The 15,286-nt window shown below is 41.2% G+C and overlaps 1 protein-coding gene and 1 pseudogene across 1 annotated transcript in view; both read left to right on the plus strand.

The window, feature by feature from the left end:
* Window positions 1-9,377: 9,377 nt before the first annotated feature.
* LOC147322180 (uncharacterized) lies at window positions 9,378-11,200 on the plus strand (annotated as a pseudogene).
* Window positions 11,201-12,470: 1,270 nt separating this feature from the next.
* Window positions 12,471-15,286, plus strand: part of LOC147322181 (protein NYNRIN-like) — a 3,877-nt gene continuing 1,061 nt past the window's right edge. The window contains exons 1-2 of the mRNA XM_086306608.1: window positions 12,471-14,231; window positions 14,298-15,286. The exon at window positions 14,298-15,286 is cut by the window's right edge and continues 1,061 nt beyond it. Of these exons, the coding sequence (XP_086162734.1) occupies window positions 12,471-14,231; window positions 14,298-14,411 (1,875 nt within the window). The 3' untranslated portion in view covers window positions 14,412-15,286. The remainder of the gene's footprint in view (window positions 14,232-14,297) is intronic.

The raw sequence follows: 15,286 nt of genomic DNA on the forward strand, positions 1-15,286 counted from the left end.
TTTAGTAGTCTGCTTTTTGTGTGTGTGTCATTTTCCCCCCGCTTTTTTTCCTATTTGTTTTTTTTTTTTAATACAATTCCTTTGGAAACTAAACAGTACTTAAATGTATTGTTTATCTCGTAGCTAATGCTATGAGATGTTTAAAATGTGAAATTAGACTTCAATCTGCATGAAAATGAATGAATTCATGAATATATAATTCCACATTTATTTCAGTGATAAACCACTGAAAGCAACAGAGTAGGAACAGGACACCGTAAAACTACTGTAAAGCATGTATACAGTATGAATGAACACGGCCATAATCAATATCAAATCACACTCAAAACACTAAGGAGAGTGACACAGGCTGAAATAACTTCCAACTCTTACATGGAGCCAAGCTATTAACACCCCAGCATGTATGCTGAAATCAAATCTGACAGTAAATGTGTTAAAAGATTATGCAAACTTTAATATATTAGGATTTACAGACTATGTTTCTGGCAAGTATGTTCATATGAGACTTTTCTATTCCAGTCCATTAATGAGCTTCCACACTCATTGTGATGAGTCTTGGGAATTGTCCTTTGAAAGTAAAATTAATAAGTAATGCCATGCAAAACTTTGGAAACTTGTTTTGTTGCTCATCAGAGACTAATTGGTGGAGGATTTGTGGTGTAATATTTGCACCCTTTACAAGACATTTGACAGTCTGATATCACACCGTGAGGGATCTGGACTATATTAAAGCTGTTTAAACTTAATTGTATTTTTCATTGACTCTACCGAACAAAACCTACATATGTTGATTATTATTGACACAACATTATTGACACTTCTCACAACAGCAAGCGTTTAGTTGTACAAAAGAAGGTAAGATGATGTACAATACTGTGCAAAAGTCTTGAACCACACTTCATTTCTTAATATTTGAACTTGCTTGTAATTTTGAACTTGCGTAATAGTTTTCCAGGTGTTCTGAAGATGTTTCCCAGTTTTTCTTTGGAAGTCTCCTGTTTTTTTTGTTTTTTTTTAAGTCATTTTCAGTCCAGTCCCATCTGCAAAAAGTTATTTTTCAGCATGGCTTTTTTCCACTGTTCCATTTTTTGCAGTTGTCACATTGGATCAGTCCACATGATCCCAAAAACAGAAGCATACCTGGATAGAAAGCATACAATGGAACACTATCCTTGGCTGGTCTCCCTAGAGCCTGGACCTCAACATCATCTTGACAGAAAGCAGAACAAAAGGCAGCCAACCATTCAAAGCAGTGCTTTGGATGTCCCTTCAAGAGATGCACCTGGCTCATCAGTTGAGCCACTACTGTTTCCTGGAGCCTCACCAGAAATCATCTCAGTGTATGGGTGGATGTCAAGAAGGTATTCTTAAGGAAGGGAACCAGTGCAAACAGGCTGGGGTTTGCCAAACAAGAACCGGACAGAAAATCATGCAAAACCATCTGGAAAGCATCTGATTGGCAACGGCTTTGATGTTTCAGCATTACAATGACACCAAACACATAGCATACCTTGGAAAAACACACAGTGGAACCCTATCAGTCATGGATTGGCCTCCCTATAGCCTGGACCTCATCATTATTGAAACAGTGTGGGATCATCTTGACGAATAAAGGCAGCCAAGATCCAGAGAAAAGCTATAAATATCCTTCAAGGAGAACTATTCCTGAAGACTCCTTATAGAAATGGCAAGAAATCATGCCTAAAAGAGTTCTGGCCGTGTTGAAGAATAAAGGTGGTCTTTCTGGTCTTTCTAAACACTGACTTTTTATACAAGCTCTGTTTTGGTCAAGCCTTTTATTACAGCTCTGCTTTTTTATATATATATTAATACGTTTTAACAGAGATGCAAGCTTTTTTTTCTGAGGTCATTAACAGTTTTTTTTTCCCAGAGGACAGCCACTACAAACATAAACTTTTAGAAAATATGATACAGCCACCAGCTCACTCCTGGTGGCTGCTTGTCGGGGCCTGGAGCCTGGGGCTTGCTCGGGCCACTTCGGGGGTGGGGTGCCCTCGGCCTCTTGGCCTGGGGCTCGGTCACTCTGGCACAGCTGGCTGCTGGCGGAGCTCACGGGCACGTCACTGCAACACCCCCCCCCCCCACCGGCTTCTGCTCCGCGGTTGCTGGGCGACCCCTCATCTGGGGCTCTCCTCAGCTCTTTCCAGGATAGTGGCACGGTTGCCCCTCCGTTGGTCTTCCTTGGTCTCCTTTGCTCTTGGGGCCTCTGGATGTCTGGAGCCTTAATCTCCTCCATACCTGCCTTATGCCCAGGAGGACGGGGCTGTGGCTCCCCACACCCTCTAGCAGATCATTACATGAAGGAACCTTTTAAATACAAGCACGCTCACAGGTGTACACACGGGTGCTCACACAAACAAACTACACCCTTTTGGCTGCTACCTCAAAGCACACTGTACGCTTTTGCTCTCACGTGCTGCACAATAATATTTAATATTTAGTATTTACCGTTATATTCATATAGATCATCGCGATGATGTTGTTTATTATATTGCTCTCTTTTTCTTTGCTTGTTTTCTCTTTTTTCTTTCTCAACAGGTGATCCAGGTGATTGATATATGTATTTTATGTCTGTTTGTTTTGTTGGTTTTTGCCCTATATCACCGTCCCGCTTCCCTGCTCTTTTTCTTTTTCCCAGTCAAGTCTGTCCCGTGTTCAGCAAATGAAAATAAAATAAACAATAAAAGCAAAGGTGAATCAAATAGACCAATACGGCAAGGCTGGGATGGTCCATTTGGTAAAGTAAATCCGTTGGGCATCTTTTGTTGCCTTTAGACAACAATTCTGATGGCAAAAGAACCAAACTGGACAGGCAAAAAAAAAAAGAAAAGAAAATATGATACAATATTGTAGATGAGATTTGAAAATGAGCTCAGCCATCTTCATAAATATTGGTATATAGATAAATGACAAGAAACATTTTTTCTGCAGAATAATTATTGGTGCTTTTAATAATTTATATACAATTTCCCTGTAATACAATTTAATGTATAATGACGTGTTCTCCTAGTGTTTTATTCCTTCTTTTTCTAAAGTAAAAGTTCTAAAATTCCTCCACCACTGCTCATTGTCAGCTAATATTAAATACTTTTTGGTAATATAGTAGATATTTGTTCAACTATACAAGTAATAATAATTTACAATACTTAAACCTACACATGAGAGCAGAGAGTTGGCAGAAAGGTAAAGTGCAGCAGGAAACTGAATAGGGTAAAAGACGGGCAACAGAAAACTGTATGATTTAATCTGGTCCCGTCTGTCGTGTTGTACAGTGGAATAAAGGGTGGACTGGGGCTCTCTGCTCGCCTTTCTATAAAAGTCACCACATGCCACTGGTTACTTACATTAAAAGAAGGAGCCAGGCAACACACAACAGCATTTATAGCCTAAGCTAGTTTGCAATCCCCGTCTCTAGTTGGGCCTTTAAAACACAAGAAAATGAATAACACATACCACAGGGTACAGACTACAGTATGATATAAGATTATAACAAAACGGCAAATTATTCATGGCTCCATGACTGGTTAATCTTTAAAAGCTGTTTCAGTTTAAATTTAAAACAATCTCAATCCGGCTCCAGCTTGATTTCCGAAGGCAAAGAATTCCACAAGTTCATACAATGAACAGAGAATGCCATTTGCCCAAACAGAGATTTCTAAAGAAGCACCTCAGAGTTTCCAGTAGATGTTACTGAACTCAGAATTTTAAAACTGCAGGTCACTGAGCACCTTGAGAGCCCAAATACTAAAACATTTAAATATTAACTTTAAATTAGCGAATGCAATGCAAATAAACACTTTGTTTACTTTCAGAAGGTCATTTCAATGATTCACTTTTAAAATATTTATTTTTTCATCTGAAATTTTAATTGGCCGATTATATGTGTAAAGTTGTTTTTCCATACTGCAAATATTGCTGGAACTTTAACCTTGCTAGATGTTCTTCTCTGTGTATCATGGAAGCAGGCGACGTTGTGTCTGAACTTTCTACCTTGTTTCCACAGTCCAGGTTCACACCACTGCTATAATACTTACTTTTATTATTTACATTAAAAAAATGATGCAATTTGATAATAATTAAGGAAACAGCTTGCAGCAATAAATATTCAGTCATCATTTAAATCTTGGCTTATAAAATATCCGCTGCTAGCTACATAAGAGGCAATACAGAGCTGCTGTGAATGACGGAGCTTCAAGCCCCAACAAAGTCACTGAAAAAACTGTGCTTGGTGTTTTTGTGACAGATTGTAGATATATACATGTATAATTTGGTTTTGTTGCAGATAGCAATCACCATCACTGTTATTTTGATCTTTCATTCACAGACCTATGATAATATGTAATCATTTTTTCAGTGCTTTCATTGTTGAGGATGGACAACATGTTTTGTAATAAAACATGATCATAACCCAGTGAATGCATACAAAATCTCAGTGCAGTAAGTTTGGTAAGTGTGATTGTTGCATACTGTATTGAGCTATAGGTTGGCTAATTTGAAAGAATCAAACTCAGCTGCAGATCAGGTACAGTTGGAAAGAGTAGACATCGGGTAAGAAAGGTAACAGCAAAGTGAGTTACTGTATAATGCTGGAGAGCACATGATGTCAACATTGTTCAGCTCTGTTTTCTGTTTACTCAGAAAGCTAATCCTATAACCCAAGTAAAAAATGTTATTGTGGAAGAAAACATCAGTCACCAATAATAAAAGTGACATACATGAAGGTGATTTTCAAATAAGTTGGTCAAAGTTAGAATTATAATCTTGTCATGGTAGCTGTGCTGTGCTGTGCTGTGCTGAGACTGAATGAATTCATACAAGGTGTTAAGAGCAAAGTTTTGGAGCTCTACCCATACAGTGCAAAAAAGCTTGGCCCCTTCAATGACATCTTTCTGGGGACGTCTACAGCACATTCACTGTTCCTGTTGTACACAAAAAGATCCATGTTACATTCTCAGGCATTTGAGGGAAAATATTTATTTAAAAAAAAGACCTCGGCTGTGATGGAGGCATTGGAGCACTTTCTAAAAAGACAGCCTTAAAGTGGATAGTGTTCAAACTTAAATGAGGTTAAATCAGATCACATTTCTTAGATTCTTGTATTTGAATGAGCTGTGTGCCTTTATGACTGTTTACTGGACTCTTGATTGGCTTTTTTTGTTGTTTTTTTGCCTGTGTTTTATTATAGAGTACTCGTTTTTGGAACTAGTATGCACTAATTATGAAAAAAAACCTCACTCTGCTACTTTAGCTACAAACTTGGTCTTGTAAAAGTTTTCTGGTTGATTCACATTTGAGACTTTGAGTTTGTTTTTTGTTTGGGTCATTCTCCTGGTTTTATATACTGGATGTAAGGCTGTATAAAGAAGAGCTATATACTATACTCAAATATGGTGATCTCATGCTAAAATGAAATTTGACTGCCTGGAGAAGGAGCCAAAATATTTTGATCAGAAGATATTTGCATTTGAATAAGAATAAATGAATAGTATAGTATGCCATTGTATGTATATATATACATATATATACATATACATATATATATACATATACATATACATACATATACATATATATGTATATATACATATATATATATGTATATATATATATACATATATGTATATACATATATATATATACATACATATATATATATACATACATATATATATACATACATATATATATACATACATATATATATACATACATATATATACATATATATATACACATACATATATATACATATACATATATACATACATATATATACATATATATATACATATATATATACATATATATACATACATATATATACATACATATATATACATATATATATATATACATACATATATATACATATATATATATATTGTCGAGGAGGGAAATTATTTTACTGCTATTGTTAAATAATTGTCATTGCATTAATAATATAATCTGCAGCATGGATATTGCATTCCAAGGTTTAAACAGTGTCTCTTTCAGAAAGACTGAGTTGCAGGCTGACAGGAAGTTGTATGCAGAAAGAAGCAGGAAGTTATTTTGAGCCGCAGGCTAAGACGAGGCTTTAACAATGTAACAGATAGCTTTAAGAAGGCCTTAAGCAGCTATGACTATTTTATACACAATGCATATCTGTGCTTATTAAAGAGTTGGAGCTCGGTCAATTAATTGGGGGTCGGAAGCTTTGTTCGGCGCGATGTTCGGACAATCTATTGTGCAAGTGACTTGGAGCCATAGAAGGAATTGCAATACATGCTTACAAAACACTTATATATCAGATCATTTTATATTAAGGTTTTAGTAGAGGTTCTTGATTAAAACATTTATTTAGTAGAAGACATACACATAGTCTCAGTGAGCTTCTGGTCTGGTAAAAGGTCAGAAGTGCAACAGGTGAATTGAGAAAGAGCATTTGAGGACGAGACACAGACAGTAGGTGAAGAGGTGACACAAAGAGCATGTGAGGTCAACACACACACACACACACACACTTTAAATTAGATTTATTTAGAGGAGAGGTTAGTTATGTTTGGCTGTAACTGCAAAATTGTCTTGGTAAAAGAGGAACCGTTTCTTGGTGTCTCGGCAAGAAAGAGGAACAAGACAAGAACTGAAAGGTAGACAGGAAGGGCTAGCCATGAAAATAGAAGATGATTTTCTAGGTGAAAAGTCATGATGATGTTGATCTGATCTATGTATAAAATGTATCTGTGACGCATGAAGGGCGTCAGTAAACAAACCCTGATGCTATAAAATATCTGTTCATGCTTTGATTAAGTCGAAGACTACTTCCTGTCTGCGTACAGAGTTGTCTTCCCACGCGTGTATTCATTAAAATCATCGTTTGACTTCACCCGGCCGGATCGGTGTGGTTATTCTTCGATCACCTCTTGTACCCTTCCTCAATATTGAATCTTAACATTTGGGGGCTTCGTCCGGTTATTGAGGAGGGAGAGTTGGAGGTTTGGACGGAGAAATCCGGGGTCTTGGGTGGTCTGACGGGCAGACATGAATTCCAGTGGTCTAAGTGAGTGGGCATAAGCCGGCTTATCCAAAAGGTAAGGCACTACCTGTTGAATTATTTCCAAAGTGTGCCAAATTGGACATGATAAAATTTAAGTCTACTCACTGAAGTTACTGGTGCATGTCTGTTTTGATTTTGATGAAAATCTCATGAGTTGAAGCAGTTAGAGTTCTGCTAAGAAGAAATGAAAGTAGTTAAGAGTCTGATAAGAAAAGTTTAAATACTGGGTTGAAGTCCCAAAGAAATTGAGTTAGAGTCTCAAGTAGTTTGGTAGGGAATTGGTTATTGTGTTGGTTAGAGTCCAAATTTGGTCATAAGAGTGGACCTGAGCGGTCATTTTGTGAGTTGGAGTCTCCATTTGACCACTAGGTTGCACCTGCTTCAGTTATACACTTGTTTCGGGTGTTGATTGTTGTTTCAAAGTATTATAAATTATTCTAGAACGGCAGTTCGAGTCTGCTAGGAAGCGCAGAGCCCGGAGGTTACGCTCCCTCCTTGTCGTGGACGCGCGACATTGACCTCTCGGCGAAGAGGGTTAGTTCAGTGTGGTTTAGCTGTGGGGTACAGGGCATCCCGGAATTAAGCTAGGAGTTAGAGTCTCCTTACCGTTTGAAACGGTATCTGCGCTTTTTTGGCCAGCAGAAGTGGACTTCGGGCGTGTAACTTTAACCTAAAACTTCAAAAAGTTTGGGTTGGTTGACGCTTTTAAATTGAGTTAGGGATTTTAGAAATGAGGCCAGAAACAGTTAAAGTCTTGATACTGGTTAATTGATCGCAAAAAACGGTTATGTTAAATTTGTCGAAATTCGATAGGTGTTAAAAGGTTTAAAATCTGTGCAGTTGTAAATATAAGACGTCTCTGTAATAAAAAAGATCTCTGTGGGTCGAGTCAGCAATGCACTGACTGCCTGCTGCTATTCTTAGATGAAGAGTGTGTGTGCATGCAAATGAGGCAGCTGATGCAGAGCGCATGAGAGGACTATGCTTTCGGTTTTGTGTGTCATTCAGCTCTATAACTATTGTTTGCAAATGTGGATAAATGTCTGCAATTAAAATGCTGGCTTAGTAAATAATAACATTGTAAATATATGAATGGTGACAGCGTTTCAAAATAGAATATAAGAATTGTTTGTGTTTAAAACCAACGTTTAGGTAAAGAAGATTTAAGGTGGATTTGAAGGCATAAACAAAAAATAAAAGGGTTACAGTCTGCAAGGGTTGTTAATTCATGAGCTGACTGGATGCAGAGTAAGTGGAGTGGTCGTCCTGAGAGGATTGAATGATTCTCTAACTCTGTGGTCAAGTCAGACATAGGCTTTAAGCAACCATGAGCCACTAATAAGCGTGACAGATTAATGAGTATGTGCAAATTGAACTTGTTAAATAGCTTTGATAGGAGTAACTCAATGAGCACGCAATAAAGTGGACCTGTTAGAACCTGTTTGACATTTGTCGCTTTAACAATAAATGATTATATTGTGTCCCATGCACTAAACAGTCCCATTTAATACTGTAAAATCGTTGTTTAAATAGAATAAGCAAACATGCCTGTGATTTATTTTGCAACCTGTAACATACAAATTGCAGAGGAAGAGGGTCGACTAGAGGTGACCTGTAAAAGTCACATAGTGACTGAGGAAGGTGTTTCACCTTATGAGATGACAGTGTGGTCCGAGATTGAGCTGCATGAGCTAAATGCCTATATACAACGTTGTCTATTTCTATTTCAAGGCTTAAAGGAGATGACTGAGCATGAAAATGATCCAAATTGGGTGCCCACAGAGGCCGCCCACTTTGCTCAGGTTATGGTAGAGTCGGTACTAGACGGTTTTGATTCTGATATGCTTGCTTGGGAAATAATGTAATTATCTGTGGAGATGTCTCCAAGCGATTAGTAGATTTAAAGGAGACAAATGTGCTTGAGAGTGCGTGGTTGAAATTGTATGTGTGCGTGTGCGTTTGATATGTGGGAGCCTTCTCGGGCAGCGATTTTTTGTTAAACCTGTGGCAGGCTGTGCAACATGGAGAAAGCTTTGACATAATGACATAAAGGTGATTTCGTGGTTTTAGATTTATTAGTACGGGATGCTTGAGGGTGTGTTGTTGTAAAGTATATAAGGGACGCGCAGCGCCGTTAATGGGTTTAAAATAAATGAAAAAACACTAATCCGAGGAACTATTGGAGAGGTAAGTATACGGAGGTGAGCGCGTTGCGCATAAGGGTTGCTGGTGTCATATATTAACACTTTGAGGGCGAATAATTTTGATTGAGTGTCAACGCTTGAGAACGCGAGGACAGCGTCTAAAGTGCTGGGTTAAACTTTGTGTATCACCGAGCAGGGGAAGAGGAGCTAGTGGTTGCGAGAACAGCGAGACGAAGACTGAAACCGAAAGTTAAGCGTGTCTGGGTGACCTAGACCAAGAAGGTGGAGTCGACCAACGCCATTGGAAGAGGTAAGTCTGTGTTTCAGAGAATGGCTGACAGCTCGGGTGCGACACCTAGTGGGAAAAGGGGATGCAAACCTCTGAAGGATCAGCTTGAACAGCTTAAGAAAGCTATTCGTTTGGCTTCACCTGGAGCATTAAAATCAGCAGAGAAAGAGTGCCAAGCGATGGAGGTTGAGGTAAGCAAACTTATTACATCCCAACAGAAAGGGCTGGGTGAGAATATGCCTCTGAGCTTGGTGTTAAAAACTGAAGGAGAAGTGTATGGACAAATGCATGAGCCCCCACGTGCGTTAATAGAGGCATTAACAGCATTGGAGGTTATAAAGCAGAGAGTAATGCAGGGAGGGCCAGAAGAGGAGAATGAAGACCGTGCGACGTCATCAGAAGAAGAAGACGATGAGGAGGACGAAGATGGAGGAGCTGAACCCCAACCAAGTACAAGCCTAATTTTGAGGAAAAGAAGTGTGAAGAGAGACCAAGCACAGAGACAGCCCATATTTAAGAGCTCAAAGGGGAAAGGAAAGTTGAGGAAGAGTAGAAGAGTGAGTTTTGAACAAGGAGCTCCTGACCCTGGTTTAAGTCTGCCTCTAATAGCAGGTCCAAAGAACGAACCAGTTTATCGCGCCTATAAGGTGAGAGATTTGGAAGCATTGGTTAAACAATTTCCACCAATAACCAAGGGAGAACATTGGGAAGGAGAAGAATTAGCGCTGGGCGACTTTCGCGCTTTGGCCGGACGTTGTATGCTGGGTGGTGGGTTAGCAGATGTAGAGCAGATAGCTCAAACAACCAGATATGCAAATGACCTGAAATATCATGAGGTGCAGAGTGACTTAGCAGATGCAGTTCGGGAGAAGGACCCAACTCCTAACTTTGGAGCCATTCCAAAAATTATTTGGGATCCCAAAAACACACCCAGAGAGTGTTTAGCTAAAGCAAAGGAACAATGGTTGTTAGGAACAGGAATACATCCGGGGAAGGAGGGTGAAAGTAGAGCGTGGTTTCGTTCGGCAGTGCTGGCAGGGCTGCCCAACCAGGTTGCAGTTGACTTGGAAAAGAACCCAGATTTTGCCGTTGCAGACTCGGTGCAGTGGGAGAGACATGTGACCCACAGACTTCAGCAGGAACAGGATTTGACGAACAAACAAAAGAAAGAGTTAGATGAAGTACAGGCGCAGCTGCTTAGGCTGCAGCTGGGTGAGGCTCGCGAAAAATATAATGCGAAGAAAAAGAACCGAAAGAACTAAATAAGACTATAATGGTGGCAAGGCCTCAGCCCGATCCTGTGCCTGACTGGTCAGATCAGGATCCGGGTCTCTACCCTGATGATCGTTGGCCCGCCAATGCACCAAGGCAGCGTCAACCCGTAGGGAATTGGGGGACCGGTGGACCGCAGAGAGGGCGTGGTGGATCCGTGAGGGGAGGACAAAGGGCTCGGAATCCAGGGAATCCTAATAATGTGTCTTGGACTGGCTGTTACAGCTGTGGAGCAGAAGGACACTGGTCCCGAGAATGCCCTGAATCGCAGCGAAATTATCAGAGGCGAGGCTATCAACCCCAGGCACGAGGAGGCCCAAGACAAAGAGTTGCTTACAGGGGAGCACATCAAGCTCCAAACCCGAATGCAGCACCAGCCCCCCAGTACCCAGTAGCCGACTGGGGCTGGGAGGGGGAGCAATACTGATGGAGCCCGGAGAAACTGAACAGCGTGGGGACGGCAGAACCTATGCTGTCAATGATGATGATCCAGCATTGACACAGCTGGGAAAACAGACTTTGAAGCACCAATATGTGGTGTCCTGACAGGTGCCTGGAAAATCTCATGGGCAGGGACCTGCTTGTGAAACTGGGATCACCTTCAAAGACTCAATATTTAGTCCAGAACTCTGAACAACCCACTGCCGAAATCTACTGGGGGAGGCTAGTGGAAGAAGGCATTCTGAGACATTATCAGCTGTGGAAACCCTGGATAATGAGCCTGGCCGTCTATTCCCCCCCGCGAGATCCTTTCCACGTTACACTCTTTTATGATAGGGAAGATAATGATATCTATCGGGAACAGTTCCAGTCTGATCTTGAGGGACAGACGTGGAATGTGCAAACACATAACATTTATGTTGGACCAGAAGGTGTGGCCGCGGCTGTGAAATTTACTGATGAACAACTGCCTTGGTACAATGTGGGAGAGGATTCAGCCCCTCACATTACATTGGCGGTCCACGAGGGTCATGGGCCAAGAGATCTGGGACCAATGGTCAAGCGGGCGCTGGACAACGCATGCTGGCAAAGCACCCAAATTCCAAACGTTTGGTATGCACCAAAATGTAAAATATATCGCATAACTTGTTTGTCCAACGATGCAGTGATCTTAGAACATAAAGAAATCTCCAGAATACATGGCAGGGAAAGAATGGATCATCCTGATGCAGTAGCTGAGCTCTCAAAATTGCCTGGTACTTTGTGGTCCGCAGGGCCCACAGATGTAGGTCTAGCTAACTGTTCGCCTGTCCTGTTCCAGCTGAAGTCTGACATACCATTTAACAGACCATAATAGAAGCACAAAACTGAAGACCAAAAGTGGTTCACATGTATTGACCTAGCGAATGCATTCTTTTGTCTCCCACTGCACGAGTCACTCAGAGACATTTTCTCATTCACATACAGAGGCCGCAAATTTAGGTACACACGCCTACCACAAGGCTTTGCACTCTCACCAGGAATTTTTAATCAGGTGTTGAAAGAGACATTGTCCCCATGTCAACTGCCAGGGGGCTGTACATTAATAGAGTATGTTGATGATCTTCTTATTGCAGCCCCGTCAGCAGCGGCCTGTACGGTAGCATTGCTCGTGGTGTTGAACAGATTGGCGGAGTGTGGCTTCAAAGTGAGCAAAGAAAAACTGCAGTTGGTCCGGCCAGAGGTAACATTCCTGGGCCGGGTGATCGCACACAGATCAGTGGGGTTAATGAACACACACAGAGACCAAATTCTGACACATCCAAAACCAAGAACTGTGAAGGAGTTGCTTTCCTTTCTTGGCTTGACAGGTTACAGCAGGCAGTTCATTCCGAACTATGCGGGTAAAACGGCCCCTTTAAGGGACCTGATCAAGAAAGTTGGTGTTCGAAATCTGAAGGCTGAATTGCCTTGGACGCCGGACACAGAGACAGCGTTTATTTCACTAAAACAGGATTTGTCAAGAGCCACAGATCTGGCCACACCTAACTATGATGAGGCATTTTATCTTGATGTTTCAGAAACAAAGGGAGTTGTGAATGGTGTGTTGTTTCAGAAAAAAGGGGGAGGTAGGGATGTACTTATGTATGTTAGCATAAGATTAAATTCAACAGAAGCAAGGCATCCCACATGCACACAACACGCAGCAGGAGTAGCAAAGATAATTCAGAAAACAGCACATATAGTGAGGGAACACCCACTGAAAGTGCTTACTACACACAGTGTAGTGGCCTATGTGAACTCACAGGCATTCACAATGACTCCACTGACGCAACAAAGGTTCAGCAAAATTTTAGAGGCGCCAAATCTGATATTCACACATGAAGGAATAAATATGGCAGACCTAATGGGGTCAGGAGAACCACATGACTGTATTAAGAAAGCCCAGGTTGAAGGAAAAATCAGGGAAGACCTAAAGGCAGAGCCCATACTTGGAGCTGAGGATTGGTTCACAGATGGATGCTGCCACAGAGATGAAGAAGGATTGAAAGCCGGCTATGCTGTAGTCTGTAGAGTAGGAACTGAGTTTCAGGTGAAAGAAGCAGGAAAAATCGAGGGACAACAGTCGGCCCAGAGAGCTGAAGTGATAGCCCTAACTCGAGCCCTGAGGTTGGCTAAAAACATGAGAGTGAACATCTACACTGACTCAGCATATGCGTTTGGAGCAGCTCATGTGGAACTGGCTCAGTGGAAGAGAGCCGGGTTCAGAACGGCCACTAATGCACCCATCTGTCACAAAAAGGCCCTGGAGGACCCAGACGAGGTAAGTATTATAAAATGCAAAGGCCACTCACAAGCAGACAGTATGGTGGCAAGAGGAAATCAGAAAGCTGACGAAGCCGCAAAGGAAGCAGCGGGCTACAAAGGACAGAGACAACTGGTGCAGGTAACCCCAGAAGAGGAGGTTAGCACTAACAGCATGGAAGAAGTTAGACAGGCTCAGGAGGAGACATCCCCAGAGGAAAAGGGGGTGTGGGAAAACAAAGGAGCCTGGCAAGATGGCGGTTTGTGGAGGGGGCCAGATGGGCGTCCCGCTTTAACGGCCAAAATGGCGGAACAAAAGGTGAATGAGGCTCACGGGCTTGGTCACGTGGGAGTGAAACAGATGGAGAGAAATTTGTGCCGATGGTGGCATCCTGATTTGAGAAGGATGATACTGGAAAAGGCCAGAACGTGCCTAATTTGTGGGGCACACAACCCAAAGCCAGCAGTAAAACCTGAAGCTGGTAAGTTTCTCATGCCAGAAAGGCCAGGAGAAGAGGTCGTGATTGATTATACTGACATGATTGATACAGGCCCAGGTGGGGTGAGGTATTTGTTGGTGTGTGTGGATGTTTTGACTGGATGGCCCGAAGCATGGGCGACCAAATGTGAAGACGCGAAAAGCGTGATTAAGTGCTTAATCAATCATTACATTCCAAGGCATGGGTTTCCCAAGAGAATTAGATCAGACAATGGTACTCACTTCAAGAATAAAGATTTGCAAGAGGTAGAGAGGATGTTGGGAGTGCAACATAAGTTCGGGACGGTCTTTCATCCTCAATCTCAAGGAAAGGTAGAGAGGATGAACCTAAATTTGAAAAACAAGTTGGCTAAAATTTGTGCGCAGACAGGGCTAAATTGGGTCGCAGCCCTGCCCATTGCTTTGATGACCATAAGATGTTTATGATGATGTTAACTTTGTATTTCAGGTGCAGTTATAACTATTTTATACATATTGCATTTTGTGCTTTTAAAGGAGTTGTGGCTCAAATTTGTCTCTGGAGGGTCACGAGCCTTTGGCTAGCGCTATGATTAGCCAATCTACTGTGAGGATAATATGAGTTCATGAAGGATTGCACACGCTTACAGACACAGAGTTAAGAAACACACATGACAGTATTGATTCCAGGCAAAAGGCCCTAAATTCATTTAGCTTCTAACTGAACTTAAAGAAGGACCAAAGAGGAAGGAAAGCATATATTTTGGTTAAGTTTGATACATTAGAATTAGAAGGTATTGTTACATTAAGGGAGCAAAATGAAATAAAAAGGTTATACCAAAACAGGTGATAACATAGGAAATGTGAGGTTTTAAAATGAAGTTAGTGTTAACACATAGGAGTTGTTTCAAGGCAGCATTTAGCTATGATGAAATGTATACAGGAGTAATTGCTTATATGCTTAAACTTAATTGATTAAAGTGGTTGTTTTCTTTTGGAGTAGATTAACTTGCAGCAGCGACAACTTGTGCACAGGATGTTGATGATCAGATAAGGGAAAGTAGAGCGAGCAACTGGACGTGAAACCAGCGCTTAAAAGAATTTTAAAGTGATGAGTAACGTTGAAGAGTATACATAAATACAAGTCAATAAGTTAAGAAGATAATTAGGATCAGGCTTTTGATTAAAGAGTCCCAGATAGGATAAGTTAGGGAGATGCAAGAAAAGGTGTTTTGTTTCCTTTGCAGAAGATCGATCTCGGCGACCACAGGAGGGGCGAGGATCCTGGAGATCTCGAGGTTCGAGACCACCAGAGAAGGGTCTGCGTGAGGACACAATGTATT

The sequence above is a fragment of the Aulonocara sp. 'chitande type north' Nkhata Bay genome, linkage group LG9, assembly GCF_057382095.1.
Source record: "Aulonocara sp. 'chitande type north' Nkhata Bay isolate Kocher_YH1m ecotype deep benthic linkage group LG9, A_spYH_male_GT1.1, whole genome shotgun sequence".
Taxonomy (NCBI): domain Eukaryota; kingdom Metazoa; phylum Chordata; class Actinopteri; order Cichliformes; family Cichlidae; genus Aulonocara; species Aulonocara sp. 'chitande type north' Nkhata Bay.